Source organism: Gallus gallus, chromosome 28 (assembly GCF_016699485.2).
Source record: "Gallus gallus isolate bGalGal1 chromosome 28, bGalGal1.mat.broiler.GRCg7b, whole genome shotgun sequence".
Classification (NCBI taxonomy): Eukaryota; Metazoa; Chordata; class Aves; order Galliformes; family Phasianidae; genus Gallus; species Gallus gallus.
In genome coordinates, this window is record NC_052559.1 from 2,088,188 (window position 1) to 2,107,808 (window position 19,621).

The window sequence follows — 19,621 nt, forward strand, 5'->3', positions numbered from 1 at the left end:
GCACTCAGCACAGGAATTAAGCTCTGTAACAGAGCCTCTGCTCCCAGCCTGCAGGGGAGGCTCTGCCCCTCTGTGCTCAGTGGGACCCTCAGCTCCCAGCAGGAGCAGCAGTGCCTGGGAGCTGTGGAAGCAGCTCAGGAGCTGCAGAAAGCACAGGGTTGGTTCTGAGCTGAGAGCACAGCTGCTGTGTTGAGACCCAAACCATGGAGGTAACCACGGACTGCAGAAGCAATGCAATGAACAAAAAACCCTGGAAGTTGTACTTTTCCATCTTACTTTATTTCACTTTTTCTAGAAAATTCCTCCGTAGTTCCACAAATTTAACAAAAAGGTTTAAAATTCAGGACAAACAATCCTGCAATGTATTACAAACATGGTTATTTTTTTCATCTTGAAGTCTTGGGCCAGCTGAACTTCTTACAGCTGAGAGCAGAATTCGTTTCCCAACACAACTCTGAAAATCCTCACGTGAGAAGGTATTTAATACCTCGGCTCTAGGCAGGAATACAATTAAAAGTTAACCTAGTTGAAGTACTTACATTTTTCTTTAGGAGTGCAAACTCATCTCTTCCATTTTTGATGGCTATTTTGTGCCCTCGTGACAGCAACGCCGAGCGGTTCTCCTCTTTCAGCAGCACCACTCACACAGCGTGGGATGGCTGTATGAAGCTGGGATGGGACAGAGGAGCTCCAACTGTGCTCCAATGCATTGGAGAGTGTGATGCGGGTCTCTGCTCGCAGAGAGCGGGACGGGGCAAGCTCCGGGAGGGAAGTTTGAACCTCTCACCATCAAACACTGCTGAGATCTGACAAACGGTTCCTGGATTGTTGCATCCATTTCTCTGCTAGTTCTGATGCTGCCACCGCACGCAGCGCTATGAGAACTGGTGGCAGTCATTGCACTTCCATGTATTGAGCCTGACCACAGCACAGCCAGTCTTGTCACCAACACGTCCGCTACTCCTCAGCCGGCGTTCTGGGAGCCAGCCAGCCTTACTGCCTTTTGTTTTGTTTTTTAATAGTAAATGTCAGTAATCAAAGCCTCAAGGCTTCACACATACCAGACCAAGACAACAGGAAAATACTCCTGACCCCTCTTTTGCCCTTTAATACGAAGGCCAAGGACAAAGGAAAAGCTGCGTCCTGATCTTAACCTCCAGCGCCATTCGATTCAAAGCAACTCTGAAAGCCTTCAGACTGACCAGCACTTATCCGTGCCTTCAGGGTCGAGGTGAAGGACACCAAAGTATAACCGAGTTCTGTCCACTTTCCATGGAGAAACCGTTATGGCTAGAAGTCAATTTTGGATATATTTTTTTTTTTCCTTTTTTTTAACAATGCAAATGCTACTACACATCCTCGAAGACCTGAAGCAATGCTGACAGCAGCACTGCCACCTCCTTCCTATTGAACAATAATCCATCCATGCTCTCAAGAGTGACACAAGAACAAACACGTTATCCACAAATACCTGTACACGGCATGTCCAGAACAGCATTCAGCCAGCCTATAGAGAATCTACACAGGGAACTCGTCCATATGCAACTAGGAGGGGACACAAGATGAGGCCCGAATTCGACCATCCTTTGTTTGCAGAGTCGTTCCTCCTGTGGTCCCCAACGCTACCACATACCCCAAAAAACAACAACTCTGTAGAACAACTAAGTACTTGCAAGAAACCTTTTAGTAACAAATCAGCATGTGCACACAATGGAGGAGAACTATTGCTGGGGGAACAATCCTATTCTGGGTTTTCAAGGAGATATAAAGAGTCTAAAAAAATCCATGTGTAAAATACTTCTTATAAAAACCGAACAAAATTCCCATCAATGCTCATTAGACTTCGTGGATAAAGTCAGTTCCAGGGCAGGACGATGCCACAGCTGTGGGCAAAAGCCCCGTGTGCTTCCAGCCAGGCTCAGGAACACCACTCAGTGTTCTTGGCCTCACGGGCAGCAGCGTGATGAGATCTGTGTGTGGGCAGAAGGACGGCGACCGATACTGACAGTGCCAGGAGAAATGCTGCCAGGATGGACAGCACAGCTGCAACAGCTGCAGGAGGAGGAGACCCTGCGGGGAGGGCAGGCAAAGGCCTTGGGAGACCATCACCACTTAGGCTTGGGCTGCCCATCACCACTGCTCTGTCGCTTTGGGGATGGCAGCATCACAAGGCCAACCTGCACGAGAGTGGGAGTGCTGCCAAGGTTGGGGCTGGGGCAGCTTCCTCTGTGCCACAGCCCCAGCGGGGGCGGGGAGGAGCTCACACATTCCCACCGTACCCAAAGCAAATCCATGGACACTCGTGGGCCACATCCGCCATCCTCCACCGCAGCACATCCCAGCCACAGCCGCAGCTCCTCTTCCTGCCGTCCTCCACCTTCTCACTGTGCACACAGGGTTTCTATCCAGGCTTGGCATTGTCCATGGGGAAAGAAAACAGCTGAGATCACTGTTGTGACAGGGTACGCACCTGGCATGAGCTTGATTATTTTTCTTTTTATATATATATGTATATACACACGCACAAGACACATGAAAGATGGTACAAAGACAAAATTAATGGGAATCAGGTCAACATGACCCAACTCAAACAAGCTTATCATCATATTGCCACTTCAGTTGATTAGTTGCAACATTTCCATGATAAAGAAAGGGGGAACCCAAAACAAGGGACTGCAATTTCATCGTGGAGAAGGGACAGCAAACCCTGGAGCCACGCAGAGCTGCACAGAGCAGAGGGGAGCTCAGCACGAGCAGAGGCTCCTCAGGAGCTGCTCTCCTCACTGCCAGCAGCCCACCCAACATTTGGCAAAAGCTTACAACGCTGATAGGAAATAAAGCAGTAATTCTTCCCCCAAAATACTGAATGTAGGGAACAGGAGTGTAATACAGCTTTGATAAGAGCTACAGGGCTTTCCCCATACCCACACAGCATACAGACGACACCTGGAGGTCTAGTTTAACTAGAAATACACAAATGGTTCTGGGTTAGTGTTTACTGCCACTTCTTGCAGGGGTGTGAGGGGGAGGAGGAAAGGAACTGATCTCACTTGGTGTTACATCAGTGTTTTCCAGGTGCGTCCCAAGACAAAATTCTCCCTTGTTTTGGTTTTCCCAAAGTACAGCCACTACTATAGGGGCCACTGTAGGAGATTCCTCTTTGAGAACATAGAACAAAACCAATCACGTATTTTGGCAAAGTTATTCAACACTGACAAATGAAAAAGACAACAGGTGAGTCCCTTCCAGAGCACAAAACGCTTTGAAGATTGCTGTTCAGCTTTCATACACTAAAAATTGTCCACAAGAGGCAGTTTAACAAACAAGTCAATCTTATTAAGCGCCCTTCCCCTGCCATAGCCATTAAAAAAAAAAAACAGAAAAACACACCCTTAAAATCATAAGACCCAACTAGGCCCTTCTTATACATACAGTACATACATATATATAATATATATATAAAATATACAGCTTACAGTTTTGTAGTCCTATTACAGTTAAAGCAGACTGAAAGGAGTGAGACTTTGTTTAGGAGCTCAGATCAACAAACAAAGACGTCTCAAAACCCCGAGGGGACACAGCAGATTGGAGAGGGCCTCTTCAGGGCGCACAACCCATCCCTGCAGGCAGCCGGAACAGAGTGCAGCCCTGCAGCCACCGGGAGCCAAACGACAGCAGCGCTCCGTACCCAACTGCGACAGAGCTCACAGAGTGAGCAAAACCAGAATCCATCTGCTTTCCTCCACGACGGACCAACGAGACCCCCGGGAACCTCCTCTGTCATCAGCAGCCTCTCGGCAAGCTTTGTAAAAGCCAACGCGGCACGAATGCTTCTTCAGGGAGCTGAAGGAAACCGGACTCACCGGAGCTCTCTGCAGGCTGGTCCCAAAGACTTGGTGAGGAAAACATCGCCCGCGCTTCTTCAGGTCTCAGAGATGCCTGAAAACGTTCTTCAAACAGTTTCTTGAAGTAAAACCAGAAGGGCTGCGCTGCAGTTGGGCGCAGCCGTTCTTCTGCTCTACTCAGGACCTGCGCCCAAGCGGACTTAGGAAGCTAGGGAGGACAGACTCAGCAATATGGGTGCTTGTTTGAAGCCTACAAGAAAGTGCAGCTGGCTGTGCATTCATAGAGCATGGCTGTTCTCTAAGGCAGTGCTTCGGGTGAATCGAGAGAATAAGAAGGCCTAGTTCCATGGGTTCGTTTCCTGGTACCAATAAAGGGGATTTCTGGTTTCAAAAGCAGCCTGCTTCCAAGGCCGAGGTCATGTTGCTACTGCTTCCAGGTAGCTCTGCAGCTTACGAACAGTTGTTTCATCCAGGGAGAAGAGGTCAAAGTCAAAGGTTGTGTTGGTAACGTTAAAATGCCCCGTTTCCTCAATGAGATTTACAATCTGTAAAGAAAGGAGACGTGCAACGACATAGATAGAGCCCATAAAGATTAAGCTCACCAGAAGGACCGGCAGACACAAAGCAACCCACCTATCCTTTCTGTATCCCTTTAGAAAAGCCTCAGAGCCACGCGCCTCTCACAACAAGAAAATCTCCCAGAAAAGCAAAGCAGCTCCTCCTGCACTAACTCAGTCTGGGAAGTGACCTGGGCATGGTTCCTTTGACATGAGACAGCCCAGCTTTGGGACAGCTATCAGAACAACAGAGAGATGCACAGACCACACTTCTGTGCCTTTTCCAACGAAAGCAATGCATGCACATCTGATTTTTTTCTACAGATCTGCATTTAAAGTAAACCAGACCATCTCAGGAAGGAGAGGCAGTGAAAGGCCAAGCATCACAGGGGTCCACCTGAGACCCTTGGACACGGAGTTTACCAGAGTACAGCACCTTGCCAGAAAGCTGACAAATGATCTCTACCTGCTGCAGCACATTGCGCTCTCGTAGTGCCATGAGTCGCCTGTGAAGCTCCACTAATTCATCAGTGTAGGCCTGTAAAGGAGGCATGAACAGAAATAGTGACATACATGGCATGTTTGTTTGACTGCCAAAGCGGTCACAACAACTCGAGGCTCTTTCAGACACGTTCCTATCCCCACTTTTACCCTGCATTTCATGCTGCCTCCTCTACTCTATCAAGTGCTGGGAGACCACACACCATACCAATACAGGTATCTGAACACATCAGCTCGGCTACTTCATGACACCATTAAAAAGGCCCCTGCTCAGAACCTCTGAGCTCAGAGGACCTGAACACAGTGGAATCCATCGTGGTGAACCTCAGTGCAGCTCTCCATCAGCAGGACACACCAATACCTACTCACTGCTGAGGACAGCTGCACCAATGCGCAGAGATCAGCGCCGCAGCCGCTGCAGTGCTGTGTTCCCAGTTAGTTTGTGTGCAACACAATGGGCAACCCAGGATTGTTTATCAGCTCAGCATCATTTTAACTGTTCTTATATAAGGGGCAGTTCATCTGGTTTTGTTTCTTCTTTTTTAATCTCAACACTGCAGCCCCCGCTGCTCACAGGGGATAGATTCTTAATTTCCAAAGCTGTCTCAGAGTTGTTCGTGTTGGTATCAGCAAAATTGAACTCATGTAAGTAATTGTACCAAGGCAGAAAACAAAGCTGTGAGGCATGGTTTCCCCCTAACACAGCTATGCAGAGAACAGCATTTCTCCCAGAACACTGCAGCAGAACCGAATGCTTTACTTTCTGGGAGAGTTAATATCTTCACAAAAGCACTGGCAGTTGTAAAAGCTGATGATATTTCAGGCCCTCTCCCTTCAATGGGTCTCGAGGGTGTCCCCTTCTATCTGCATTAAATAGGCTAATAAAAGACACCATTACCTACAGAGCTTTTCTCAGATAAGCCATCTCAGCTACATTAACAGTATCAGTGGTAAAGGTTGTGCGGCTAGCAGGAGATTAGCACCTCCAATATCACACTTAAACCAACATTAAACGTTTATCCTGTGATCTATTCTCCTGCTGGAAGTGTGTTAAAAAAGGGGAAAAGCTACAGACTAGTTTAAGGATCTCCATGATTAGACTAAGAAAAAGTATTAAAGCTCCTGCTTGGTTTAGGGGAAAAAAAAAAAAAAATCACTGTGGGGAGAACGTCCTGGACAACACCAGGTTTGAGTATTTGCTTGCAAGTTAGCATACTTTAGCAGCATACACACTGTTTGACTTTCCCTGGAGGGAAGAAAGAAGGGAGTTTCACTCAATAAACAAAGGATTCAACTAAAATAGCAAAGCAGAGCTTCAAAAAAAATCAAATATTTAATTTGTAATATCAAAGACAGGTGAAAACTGCCTTTGAAAGAATAGGTGCTCACCACTGCAGCAGCAGCCACACCAATGGTTCACACAAAGGGCAAATAAAACCACTTTTTAACATCCTGCACACGGAAAAGACATAGGGGTGTCCCTATCTAATACACACAGTCTCATTAGTGTCTCTCTCCCACGTCTGTCCTTTCAACATCTGTTTATAATTACACTCAAGCTGTTAACCTGCCAGCACAGAGCAATCTAAACCAGCTAGGCTGCCTCCAGTTGTTTTCTACACAGCACCACGGTATGCAAATCTTCAAACATACCTTGTCATAGGTTCCCTTCTTCAGGATCTTCTCTGGCTTATTACAAGACTCTGGGCTTTTTCTTCCAGATGCCTGAGGGCAACACAAATCAACAGCGGGGACCAACATGAGTTCAGACAATGTGTTGCTTTAACAGCCTGTATGCACAGCACTGAAATTACCTCGCTGATGAGGACAGTGAAATAGAGGAGCACTGGTGCTACCCAGAGCTCACACCACGGCCTGAACACAGAGCAGGAAGCAGTGCTGTGTGGGCATGCAGCTGCCATACCTTATTATTTGCTGGGGGCAGCTTCTGAGCAGAGGGAGGCTCTCGACTCGGCAGGCAGGAGTCAGCACTGTTGTCACTGTCACTATCACTAAGGCTCAGTCTGAAAAACAAGTAGCACAGAATTAGCATCAACAGGCAATGGGAAGCTTCAGTAAGTCCTCGTGGTTTGGGTGACAGCTAAGGGAAACTAATGATGCCCACTAATTCTGTCCCTAATCACAGGACGCTACGCTGCCCAGATGAACAGTAAAGAAATACATCATCTATTTAGTGTTTCTGGTATGACCTCTGAGATTTCCTCTTTAATCCTGTTCTTCTGCCCTACAGCTGCATCCTACTTTTGATGAGTTTGTAAAACTACTGCCCATCCCCTTAACAGTATAAAAATTGTCCTTTAAAAAAACCTCCTGTCCTGTTTAGCTGATAGTGGCAACAAACATCACTTGCAATCTGCAGCTGCTATCTTGTCCAAGCACGTGGCTTCAAATATTCAGCCTAAGACTCCAGGTTTTGGCTACAACAGCGCTTCCTGAAAGCAGAAGGACAAAATTCAACTATTTTCATTGACTAAAGCAGGAAGCAGCTGTTAACCAAGTCCTGTGGGAGCCAAGTAACCAACTGTCAGCATGCACCATCAGTGGAGATGAAGACCTCTCAGTTCTGAAGCAGCAGCGCAGTGTGAGCGGCACACGCTGACAGCACCCACAACACTCCTCTAATCTCTGCAGATCAAAGCTGTCACGCACCATTCCGTGCAGCACAGATCTGAGGATGGCAATTAGGTGACTATTTTGAGGAGCTCAGTCACTCACACCTGCAAGCTCCACACACCACTTCGCAGCAGCTTCCTCTTTGAGCTCCACTGATCTCTCCTTATCCACTCTGTTCTCACCCCGCTGCTTTCATCGGCACATCTGTTCAGTTTGCCTCTTTCTCTGTCACTCTCCCGTCACACAGAACCCTATCGCTTCGATTCCTCCAAACGGAGGGCAAGCAAGAATACCAAACACAGAGGAGGACAAAGGGACAGCAGACATTCATCATGATTTGGTACCACCTGGAATCCCGGCTGACGGGGTTTGCTTTGACTGCTGCCTCTTCCCCTGAGGAGCTGTCATCATCGTCCGACTCCTCCGACTGCAGATCCTCCACCATGGAGCGCAGTGGGCCTGTGAGCAGAGGGGAGAGAGCACTTCAGCACCCATCCATGAGACATGAGGCAGAACTACAGCCAAACTCTGACACAGATTGCATTTGTTATCATTAACATCAAGATTTCTCGAGGAGACAACGCTGGTGTTTTAATTTTGCAACACCCACTGAGGCAGAAAGCAAAGTCAGCAGGGGAAAGAGCCCAATCCTAATGGTAAATAACTGCCAAAACAGGAATTATACTTGTTCATAGTTACACTGTGACTTTACTGCCTTCTGCTGAAGCATCACAGCTTCAACACACACTTCCATAGAAGAAACCACGTGAGCCTGACGTATGATGCTGGGGAAACAGGTCTAATTTTCAGGAGCCTCTCAGCTTTAAGCAAGGAAGGCTGTAACACACTTCAGTTCTGGCAACACACCTTGACTGTGGTTCTGAGATGGCTCAAAGTCGGAGTCAGAGCTGGAGTCGGAGCTGGAGCTGGAGTTGGAAGGGCTGGACTGGACAGACTTAACCCCCCATAAAAGGAAAAAAGAAAAAAGAATCTTAATCCTTCTAATCTGGAGAATCACGGAGCACAAACACAGCGTCGTACATCACTGAAACACAATTACAGAGCACACACAAAATGCAAGGTACACAAAAAACAACATTTGTGGCACCAGCAGTCCCAAGAAAACCCTCTGTGCTGCTCACCTCAGAGGGAGTGATGACAGAAGGTGACAGATGTACACCCCACCATCACAGTGTAAGTTTTCCCCCAGGATTTGCACAGATTTTAATCCACCGACACTGAGCACAGAAAGGGACCCATCCTACATAGCTCCAAGATTTAAAAGCTATTCCAATGTATTACCACATCCTCCAAACAATTGTTTCTACGCTGATCTGAGTGATGGACTGCATTGCTTCCAGTTCATTCTGACAGCACAGATCAGCTAGCTCCTGTGGAACCGACCCAGGAGACAGCACCAATGCCCCCCCACACTGCAGTGAGTGTGAATAAAGAGCTCGAAGCACCATCACTACTAACAGCATCCAGAAACAAAGGTTTAATGCCACGCCAAGTTTCTCAACACGAGACCAGGACCTGCAGAGGCTTCTGGTGTTTTAGCATGAGGGCCACGAGGTGGCAGTAGAGGCAAATAACTATTTCCTCCCCAGCAGCAGCGACTGCAGTAATAACCTGAGGGTTTTTGTGTCTCACTGCAATCTAGGATAAAGATTCTTGACTTCCTGTGCCACCCCACTGGTTTGGGGTTTTTTTTTTTTAGGAGTAATTCCCTGGAAATTTAACGTTTCCATTTCGTTGTGCCATTCTTGGGAATCCACCTATTATTTCTGCTATCAAATCTTGATGCCAGAGATAACCCTCACATCCCCACTGGTGGATGAGCTTTGTCACAGAACACGTTAATGCTCTCAGAACCATACATCAGCAGGCAGAGGCACATCAGCAGCTTCAGGCACAAATAAGTCCAAGCAGCAGAAGGACTTCCATCTCAGCACTGCCCTTCCCTATAGTTTTTCACCCAAAGATTCAAGCTTCATTCGCTCAGCTCTAAGAAAGGAAAGGAGTAGATGGGGGACCTTAAAGTGGGTATCACCCTTGTCAGCTCTCCGGTACCAAAGCAGAATGATTTCATGCCAGTCTCTGACATAGCAGCACATCACAGCCTTATTCGTTTAGAAAAATTACCACAAAGTAAAGAGCACTATTTTCAAGATAAGAGAACACAGTGCTCGTGTCTTACCCTCAGATTCCATCCCATTGCCTTCATTCCTGCTAACCTAGCAGGTGTTCCCCTGCAATGACCCACCAGGACTCAAGAAGCAGCAGGCAGGGACTGGCAGCCCCTTCCTCCTTTTGCCTTACCCCCCTGGGCTGCTGCAGCCATCCAAGGCACCCAGCCCAACACGTTCACCACAACAGCACAAAGCACACACCAACAAAGGGAAGAAGCAATCCTGCTCCCACATCTCAGCCTCTCCCTTTTGTCAGAGCACCAGCATTTAGGCAGTCAAGCACAAGGCCACATCAGGGGACTGGTCTTAATGGAAAAAAAATCAAATACATAGAAAGGCACAACCAACTTTCTATCAGCAGGGCTGTAATGGAAGGAGGAACTCCTCCAGCCCACTGCAGTCACATGAGCTCACATGCCAGCAGCACAAATGAGAGCAAGGCTGTTCGTTTCAGCAGCAGCCTGTGAAGATGTCAGCTCGGAGCAGTGAGGAGCCACAGCCCAGAGCACGTTGCACAATGTGTTGGCTTCAGCAGCAAAGCTGATTTAAGAGTTTCCGGGCCCCGGTCCACCTCCAGCTGCTCATTCGCTTTAGTGATGTGGCTTACCACACAGATCCACAAACAGCTGTACCAGCACAAACCACGAAGCAGCAAACTGCAGCACTGGGAGCAAAAAGAGCCCCCCAGGATGGAAAAAGAACTCCAGCAGCTTTCTCTGCTGATGCCAATGCATTATGCAGTTAGATCCCCATGCTTCACGTTCCACAGAAACCCAAGCTGGTCTGACTGGCAGCTGCCACACTTCACCCTCCAACTCCCTGAGCATTCCTCTCCTCCTGGGCTCACGCTCCAAGAGCTTTGCAAAGCATCCAACAGACAGCAGAGCTGGTGCAGGGGAGAACAGACGCACGCAAAGCGTGGTAGTCACAGGGCAGGGCTGCAGCAGATACCGTGGAACCACAAACACAGGCTGTGGTTTCACAGAGCAGCCTTAACACCACTACCAGCTTACAGCTGTGGGGTGAGCCCCAGGGGATGACACCTAAGAAATAACCAAGTACAAAACTTCCAGGGCTCAGAGGTCAGCAGAGAACTGAATCTTGCAGAGAGGGCCTTGTATCTCGTGCAGAGACAAGGGGCTGAGCACACACTGCTGCACTTTGGTTACAAAGCTTTAAGTGGAGAGCAGCAGTTTCTTTCTAATCCCTGAAGTTCACACTTGATCTGGAAAAATCCTTGCAGATCATCTTTAATTAGCACTTCCCTAACAAACTCCTCTACCGAAAATTTTCTGCAAAAATTCTTTCTCAAACAAACACCTCCATACTTACTGCCCCACAGTGCTGATTAAACCACACAATGCAAATCATCCCCAGCAATTTCACTCGAGTAAAACCAACCTTTCTCAAAGTAGCAAGCAGTTCAAAAAACCCATGTGATACAAACCCACGAATCCTATTAGAAGATATACAGCTTCTTTATAGTAAATAAAAAGCACACAAAAGAAGCAGTCCATCTGGACCTGGGTCGTGTCTTTCCCCTCCTATTTTTTGCCTTCTTTGGGAAAACAATTTTCTGAAGACAGAGGGTGAGGAATGTTCTTCTTTGTAAAGAGGAAAAAAATATTTAGACAGCTTTTTAAAATAGTAGTAGAATAACATAATTTGGTTTGTTTTACAACACAAGTTATTTAGATTTAATGGCACGTGGTCATAATTTGAGCTTTAGCCAACAACACTGCTTACAGGCCATGGAAAGAATAGAGTTCTTTACATTTTTTACACTATTTCTGAAAAGAAGAAAGCAGAAGTGAAATTATTTGCTCCAATGATCAATTCAGATCAGATTCAAAAACATTACATTATCATAAAGGACCAATTTGTACTCACCTCTGATTTGAAAGAATTCTCATCCTCTGAATTTGACTCCTCCATTTCCACAGGCTTTTTGATCTCCTTGGCCTCGCTTTCAGATTTTACCTTTTCCACTTTGGCATTCATCTTCTCCTTGGTTTGTTTCTTCTCTGGATATGAGGAAGACGAGGTTCTGGGAGATGTCCCCAGGATATTCTTCACCCCTTTGGAGCTGCTCTTTTTTTGTTTTTTGGCACTGGGCTTTGGTGACTCCACGTTGGAGGGCCTCTTGCTGGAAGACTTCAACTCCGGCTGTGGCCCACCCTTCGGAGAGGTGTTCTCCAGTTTGGTCTCCTTCACGGCCAGTTTTGGTTCCTTGAAAGCAGCTTTCGGAGGCGCCTTCTCCTCCTTAGGCAGTTTGTTCTCTGTTGGTTTTCTGGAGGAGTCCTTCAAAGGTTTGTTTTGTTCTCTTTCAAGGTCTTTGGAGGAATTTTTGCTCTCAGAGTCTTTCCTTGGCCTCTCTCTGTGCTCCTTGGTTACTTTGTGCGGCTTGGATGCCTTGCTGCTTTCCTTGTTGGCATCCTAAGATTTAACAACAGAAATATGCAAGCTTGGTATGAAATTGTTTTTTTATTCAGTGCAGAATTTCATTCTCATGTATCACACTAAAACATTTGTTTAATGTAGACATACACCCACTGATAGCAAATGTACTCATAAACATCTGAGGCAGACATTCAGACTGCCCTCAAGTTTTTGGGCAGAAAATGACAGCAGACAAACATCTGCCTCAGCACAGGGTGAAACATTTCACCAATACCTGTTCCTATCCATGGCCTATAGAAGGACGACACAGAGTTAATCTGCAGGGTTAACATCAGAGGGCACCTCAGAGGGCATTCTGGAAGAGGAGCAGACTCACAGGCTGTAGCTACTGGCCATTCTCAGCAGAGCTTCTGTCTGTCACGGCTTTATGATTTTTGTTATTGGTATTCCACATCATAACATCATGTGGAGCACTGGGAGTTAAAGAGTTAATGCTCCTGCTCCATGGATTGGAGATAGTTCTGGGCATACCTGTCTCAAAAGAGAACTACTACACATCCCAGAGGACTTTTCACTGTTCTGTTTCCGTTTTCCCATTCAGAGGGAAAGATAAAACTGTTTGCACTCACAAACGATCCCCCTTCTCCCTTTCTGCTTATCTCTGCAGTTGTGTGCTCCTCCCTACCTGTCTGCCTTCAGCATTACAGTAAGGCCTTTGGTTTTTGGACACTCATTTTATTTATTAGCCTCAATACCTATTATACTGTGTTATATTCTGTCAACTTACATTCCGATATCTTATTCAGTAAATTCACTTTCCTTCTCAGATCATTGCTGCTGTTTGTTTGCAGGCCCATCTCCCATCTCCCTGCCCTTCCCTTTTTTCCCCCTCCCCCAAGGTGTGGGTCCATGGGTCCCCCTGCCCCATTGGTCACAGAACTGGGACAAACCAGCCTGTAAAGCATTTACAGTGTCAGAGCCCTTTATTTCTATTCTGTCTTCTCCATTTTCTAATGTGCAACTCCTGACCAAAATTAAATCAGACACTAATAGGTAAGTCATCTTTATTCTGCTTCATAATGTCAACAACAGAAGGCGTGCTCGAAGTGCCAAGAGTGTTCACAGCCTTGAAGAAAGTGGGTATCAGAATGGTATTACGCCAAAAAATGGATTGCTGTTAATATTTGGGACTGTTCAGACTGATAAAGAGTATGTAATCAGCTTCAGAGCACACTGCCCATGGATTCACTCTCCTGCGTAGAATTACACAAAAGCAGCCTTATTACACAAGTGACAAAGAAAGCTTAAGCTTCTCCTGAGCTCTCAGGAGCTACATACTGCTGAGGCAAACACTGAATCCTGAAATCACTAGCTGGACCAAACATAACATACTTTATGCTTTTTACACCATGATGCCAAGTAGTTCTAACGACAGAGGAAGTGCTGAGTGTCTGATCAGCCTGCTGTGAGACTGAAAACCCACAGACCTACATAACTGACAGTAGAAGAGCCACACAGCTCATCTTTAGCATTAAGGACAAACCTAAACAACCAGAAAACATTCAGTACAACTCAATCTGCTACTGCACTTCAGTAGAAAGATACAGCTCACCAAGACCTCCCTGTCTTGGGTACTGAATTACGTAATTTGGTTTTTCCCCCCAAAACTTCTCTTGAAATAAACCTACCAAATCATGAAAAGGCTTCCTTAAGTTCAGAGAGCAAATAAAGGACTCATGCAGCTAACATTATAAGTTCCAGTCTATTAACTTGTTTGGAACTGAGTGACACATTTACATACAGACTTCCAAAGCTGTCTTCATTGCATTACTCTAGTATTAAATAATATTAAGAAAAGAAGTTCTGAACTCTTTGATGGATGTTCTTATTTCAGGCTTACACAGGGTGACAACCTCTGTCATTGATGACTCCATCTCCTTTTAATTGCTGCGAAAACGGCATCATACCAGGAACTATGGAGAAAATCACCCCTGTCCCAGGGAAACCAGGATGAGCTCTTACTAGGAAAAAACTGCAGTGAAGTGAGAACAATGTAGATCACCCCAGGACTGAACTACAGAGCACAAGGGAAAACTTTTCAGAACCAGAACTAGCTAGAAACAGCTGCTGAACAAGCTCTTATTAGCTCGTTGTGAAAGACTTCTTCACCTCAAGGCAACAAAAGCAGGTTTCACTGACCTTTGACCCATGGGATGGCTTGGTCTTCTTGGGATCAGAGAAGGCAGAGAGTGGTATTGTGGGTAACATAGGATAATCGGGACTTGGCCTTGAAACAGTTTCTGCTCCCTCTGGCATTACCATCACCTAGTAGTAAAGGAGAGGAAAAACAGGGATGAGCGAAGTTGCGCAGACTATTAACACATGATTATACCAAGTCACTTGCCCAGTTAACACACTGCTGTTCATCTTTTACATGTTTATTCTTTCTACCTTAGGGACTGCAGAAGTTAGTATCTGGACAGTTCCAGATGCTCAGTCTCAAGGCAACTCTTGAAATATCAAGAATTAAAATCACAAAAAAATAAAAGACAGTACGCAATATCAAGCACCTTTCCTAAAGGGAGCTCCTATCTTCTGAGCATAAGCAGGAAACAAAGCTCTGGACAGAAACTGTATTCTGCTGCAAATGTTCTTACTTTGTAAACAGGGATCAAGGGAAATCTGGAAGGAAGGAGCAAGACTTCCCTCATTAAAAAACAAACAAACACCAGCAGACCTTGGGTACCTCCCTTGACAGGACCTTAAAACCAAGTACTGACTTGCATGAAACAACTTCCCTTCTTATCTCTTCTATATTCTGCCAGAGTAATTCTATGGAAAAGTTCTATCAAAAGCAATTCACGGGCAAAACATCCAAATACTTCAGGAATACAACGTGCTGTTAAAAATCCTAGACAGCAAATTACTTTATAGCCATCCTCTGGATGATAAAAGCATGTTCTTTGTGCTAATACAGAAAAGCACTGGTATGCTGAGGAAGATCTGGAAAGATAGCTTGGAGTACTTGATACTCCTGAGATTCATTATTGAAACTTAGATACATATATATACACATACATACATATATATATACACACACACACACACACACACACACTTATATATATATATATATATATATATATATTAATCCTTCAGGCTAGAAAGATGCTTTTCCAAAGAAAACTTGGCCAGCCACAGGGACCATCCTGAATAAAGTCCTTAAAGAAACCAAAATTATGCATTATTATATATGGGGGTGTCTCAGGACAGTCATGACAACCTCTGTGTTTTAAAACTCCATGTACTATGTGGCTGGCTTGTACTCATTTGCCTATTTCAGGATAATTTCTTTAGTCTATCACTGCAGATTAATTTCCCAGAAGTAACAGTTTATCCAACAACTGTATGTTGGAACTCACAGCCTTATTGTGCCTTCAAGAGTACAGCTTTTCTTTTTTTTTCCCCCCTCCCTCCCACACCCATTTTTCCTTTAAGTTCTAGTATTTTCCATTAATTTTTTATTAGCTAAGTCACAAGCAGCCAAACCCAGCTTTAGAGGACATTCACTGACCAAGAAATGCTATCTATTAAGCTTTACCATGGCCAAGATGAATAGGAATACACTGGAAGCCTCTCTCTTCCTCGAGCTCTTATATGCAGATGCATCTTGTGACACTGGAAGGTCACAGATAACCCTGACTGCCCAACAGACAGCACACAGCATCCACAGATCTCCATTTCCAGAGGCGGTCTCATTGCTTTGATGTTAACAGTCACATTTTAATTGAAAATAAAGCACCACTAATCACACAAGCAACAGCTTAGTTCTGCTTCTAGCACTGCACTCACATCACCAGCAGTGAAAGCTGGCAGGGTCCTTTCAACAAATGTAGAGAGCTGCAGCTTACCAGGCTGCATGCAAGGAGAAAGAAACCTCAGAACAAAACTAAATCCCCACACATTTTAACAGCACCTCTTCAGCTCTCTGATCCCTCTGGCAGGCACTTACCCCTCCAGCCTTAATAAGTTTGCGTCTGAATTCCTTGGTGGGGTTGTTGAAAGTCAGTTTCTCACAACGCAGGTGGTTCACTGGTGGATTTCCCTCCAAGTTTAAAAACAGGTCGTATGTGAAACAAACCTTTTTCGGCTCCTCCTAAAAACAAGACAGACTTTGGGAAAAAGGAAGACGTTTGGCAAGCACCCTGAGTCAGAGGATGCAGACAGTCACTCCAGAGAATCCCAAATAAACCACCAAATAAGTGCTGCATTCATCGTTTTTCATCATGAGATCAGAGCACTTTCCAAGGCTGGAAAATAAACAGCTTGCACCTCCAACTTGAGTTAACATACCTTCCACCAGAAGCTCAGGCACAGCTTTTGCTGCAGAAGAAATGCACAGAGAAGGACAGCGACTGCAATGTGCTGCTTAAAGGCATCAAGTCATTCTAGGAAAGCAACTTCACAACTTTAATCTGCTGCCCTGTTTTTAATCAAATGCAGCTCCTCCAGGAAGCAACCGAACTACAACTATCAGTATCAAAAAACCCATAACCCTTCATTTATTTAGAGAGGAGAACTTCTGAACTTGCAGGATCTCCGTGGCTACGGAGGAAAGATGAAACACAATAGCAAAAGGATGACTCATGTGGTAAAACCCTACTCAGTATGCATATTGCAGGGGTTGAATGGGAGCTATCCGGGCCTTTTGAACTTTCTAAGGGCACTTCCACTGAAGCAATCCTGAGCTGTGTGCACGCTGGGGATCGTCTGTGCCTTGCTGGTTCTGCTCCACCTGCTGCAGAAGCACAAACTGTGCTTTGGCCGTACACAAACTGGAAATCCCTTCACTCCCACTCCCCCACTGACAAATATCTCGTGCTGTTTCTGCACTGCAAAAATATCGATATGCCATTTCCCGGCCTTACCCTGCATTCTGCAATTCAAGATGAAAACTCCACGGTGGCAAAATCGACTCTCCTGTTACAGTACATTCAGTATTTACATGAATGCATCCCATATGCCCCATTCAATGCGCAACATCAAGCAGCTGCACAGCAGTCTTTTCCACAATTCATATCCAGCAGCTTGATTTCCTGGTGTAGTTGCATTGTTGTATGGGAACAGATGCCGCAGGCTTCCAGCCCGAGCCATTAGATTTGCTGAAAATAGGTTGAAGCAACAAACAGCTTCAGACCACACTGATTCCTGCTGCTTGCTTACGGGATGCCAGCATCGCTAAATAAGCCATTGCTTGTACAAACTATTCTCCTAATAATGAAAAGTGCTGTTACCACACCTGGTTTACATCAAAGTCAGCACTGTAAGCCCACCTGGGAGTTAAGGTCTCTCTCCAGACAGGGGAAGGCAGACATCTAAGCAGCCACACACAATAAAAAAGTCTCAAATTAACAAATAAGAGCATGCTACCGACATAAGGGTCTGCAGAACATCTCCTGGGAAAGTCCTGAGGAACCCACTCCTACTTGAAAGCATTCAGTGTCTGCTGCAACATACGAATGGGAAGAAAACCCCCCTCGTCATTTTCTCCTTTGCTACAAAAATTGTCCTCATTAACCAAATCATTAGCGAGCTCGGCATGTGTGTGCCTATGCTGGAGTTAAAACAGCAGCTGTAGAGAGTCCCTCAAAGTCTAATAAACTTAAATGAAGGATGAACGGTAATCCAAATGTGGCCTAGGAATTGTTTCTAAAACGCTTTTCCTAGTTTACAACATGGAATCAATTGATCTCGGATGCATTAGCAAAAGCAGGCTTCGGTCAAAGGCCCTTATGGCACACGGTCAGAGCTCTGCTTTGTCATTTTGCCCCTTTGCTTTCAGAGCAGGAGAAAAAAAAAACCCCGAAGATTCACTTCCCTTTTGTCTCAGGTATACCATTTTTTTTTCATACAGGCTCTCACAGAACCTCCCAAATATTTACCAGATCTCTGTGATGAGGTTTTTTTTTCCTCCCTTAATTTTGTTTTTTGTAAAATTAAGACAGCTTTTAAACACTTCTTTCTCCAGCTCTCAGCTGATGACCCATCTGGGAACCAAGTCCTAGCCAAGTGCCACCACCATTAAGATACCCTTTGTAACGGCTCAGGACATCAGAAGATCTCATCCAAGTGAATAGTTGAGCTTACAGCACTCCTAAAAGGAGGAGTACAAAAGTCTCAAAGCTAAAAGCTGCAAATAAACACCATTTACTGCCTTCACTGGCTGCTAATGATTACAGCTCAGGGCACTCCAAAGCTTAACCCATCCGGTCTTCCCTAAAAGGTTCTCTCCTCTAAACAACCATTAAGAGCAGGAGGTGCGGGAGGGGGGGAAGAAAGAAAGAAGAAAGCCAATTGATCTGGACCTACACATCTTCTAAGAGAAAGCCACACTTTGGAATCTTTCTGAATAAGATGTTGGGATTTACATTCTCCAGGCAGTTTTCACACAGCAGCACCACTTATCTACTCCTGACTGACTGAGTAGCAACCATAGAGCAGGGACAATCTTTGCTCTGAGCGGGTTCCACTTTCCCATATTTGAGCCTTGCTGCTGATGAGCAAAACCAATAAGAGGAGAGAAGCTTTCTGTGGGCATTTTCCTTCCCTTTGAGAAAAACCGTAAGCCTTACTTCCAGTTCCTATCTGCCCCTTAAACCTCAACTGTGAGAGGTAAAGCAGACAGGTGTGCCATCACATTAGGGCCCAGCCACTGCCAAACCCTCTGCACGTGTGAGCTCTGCCTGCCCCACCACCGACCCCCAAACCTGAGCCCGTTATGCTTTATTTTCACTACTTCCAGCTTCCTGCCTGCACTGACAGCTGCTGCAGTTCTGAAACGGCAGAGTTGCTTTGTTTTTCTTTCAAGTTCTGAAGCAATGGGTTAAAGTTCTTCTGGCACTGTTCGTAAGAGCAGGAATTTTTCAAAGTCTTTTGTTAAAATTTCCTCGTCCTGTTTTTCAGGCAGGGTGTGCCCTTTGCCACTCAACACAAATCAAAAAGATTTCACTGGTAGCGTGTGCATAGAGCTCATAAATCACTTTTAGAAAGCCATAAAACAAAATTATCTACAAAAATCTAGCACACCAAGGAAGCAGCCTCATGGTTATTCAGTAACCATAACATCCAGCAGCACTTCCCTTCTGCCACAGATCCAGCCCAGTGGGGCCATTCAGCTGGACCTGGTTGGTAATACCATATAAACAAGCCCTGCAGAGCTGAGCCCTGCTTCCACACCCACCCAACCAACCTCAGGACTGCCCTGTGTCCTGCTGGAGACAGCACTTAAAGTGAATAGGGCAATATACACTTTTAAAGCAATCAGCCTCATGTTACACCCTGCTCACAGGGCACCCTGATCTTTGTTGAGATTCTATAGGGTTTAGTAAAATAACTGAACAGCATTTTGCAGCAGCTCCTGCTCGAAGCGTTTTGCTTTCTTTGAATGTGTGGAAAATAGTCTCTCTGCTCAAATAGAAGCATTCCATCATCT

At 45.6% G+C, this 19,621-nt stretch overlaps 1 protein-coding gene across 4 annotated transcripts in view; it reads right to left on the reverse strand.

The window, feature by feature from the left end:
• Positions 1-260: 260 nt before the first annotated feature.
• MLLT1 (MLLT1, super elongation complex subunit) overlaps positions 261-19,621 on the reverse strand; it is a 30,526-nt gene continuing 11,165 nt past the window's right edge. For 3 of the 4 annotated variants that reach the window (XM_015299846.4, XM_046904641.1, XM_046904642.1), the window contains 9 exons: positions 16,142-16,285; positions 14,329-14,454; positions 11,620-12,165; positions 8,405-8,501; positions 7,885-7,996; positions 6,828-6,927; positions 6,557-6,628; positions 4,869-4,940; positions 261-4,390 (listed from right to left, as the gene is read on the reverse strand). In XM_015299846.4, the coding sequence (XP_015155332.1) occupies positions 4,262-4,390; positions 4,869-4,940; positions 6,557-6,628; positions 6,828-6,927; positions 7,885-7,996; positions 8,405-8,501; positions 11,620-12,165; positions 14,329-14,454; positions 16,142-16,285 (1,398 nt within the window). In that variant the 3' untranslated portion in view covers positions 261-4,261. The remainder of the gene's footprint in view (positions 4,391-4,868; positions 4,941-6,556; positions 6,629-6,827; positions 6,928-7,884; positions 7,997-8,404; positions 8,502-11,619; positions 12,166-14,328; positions 14,455-16,141; positions 16,286-19,621) is intronic. The other variant, XM_015299847.4, reaches the window with a different exon arrangement.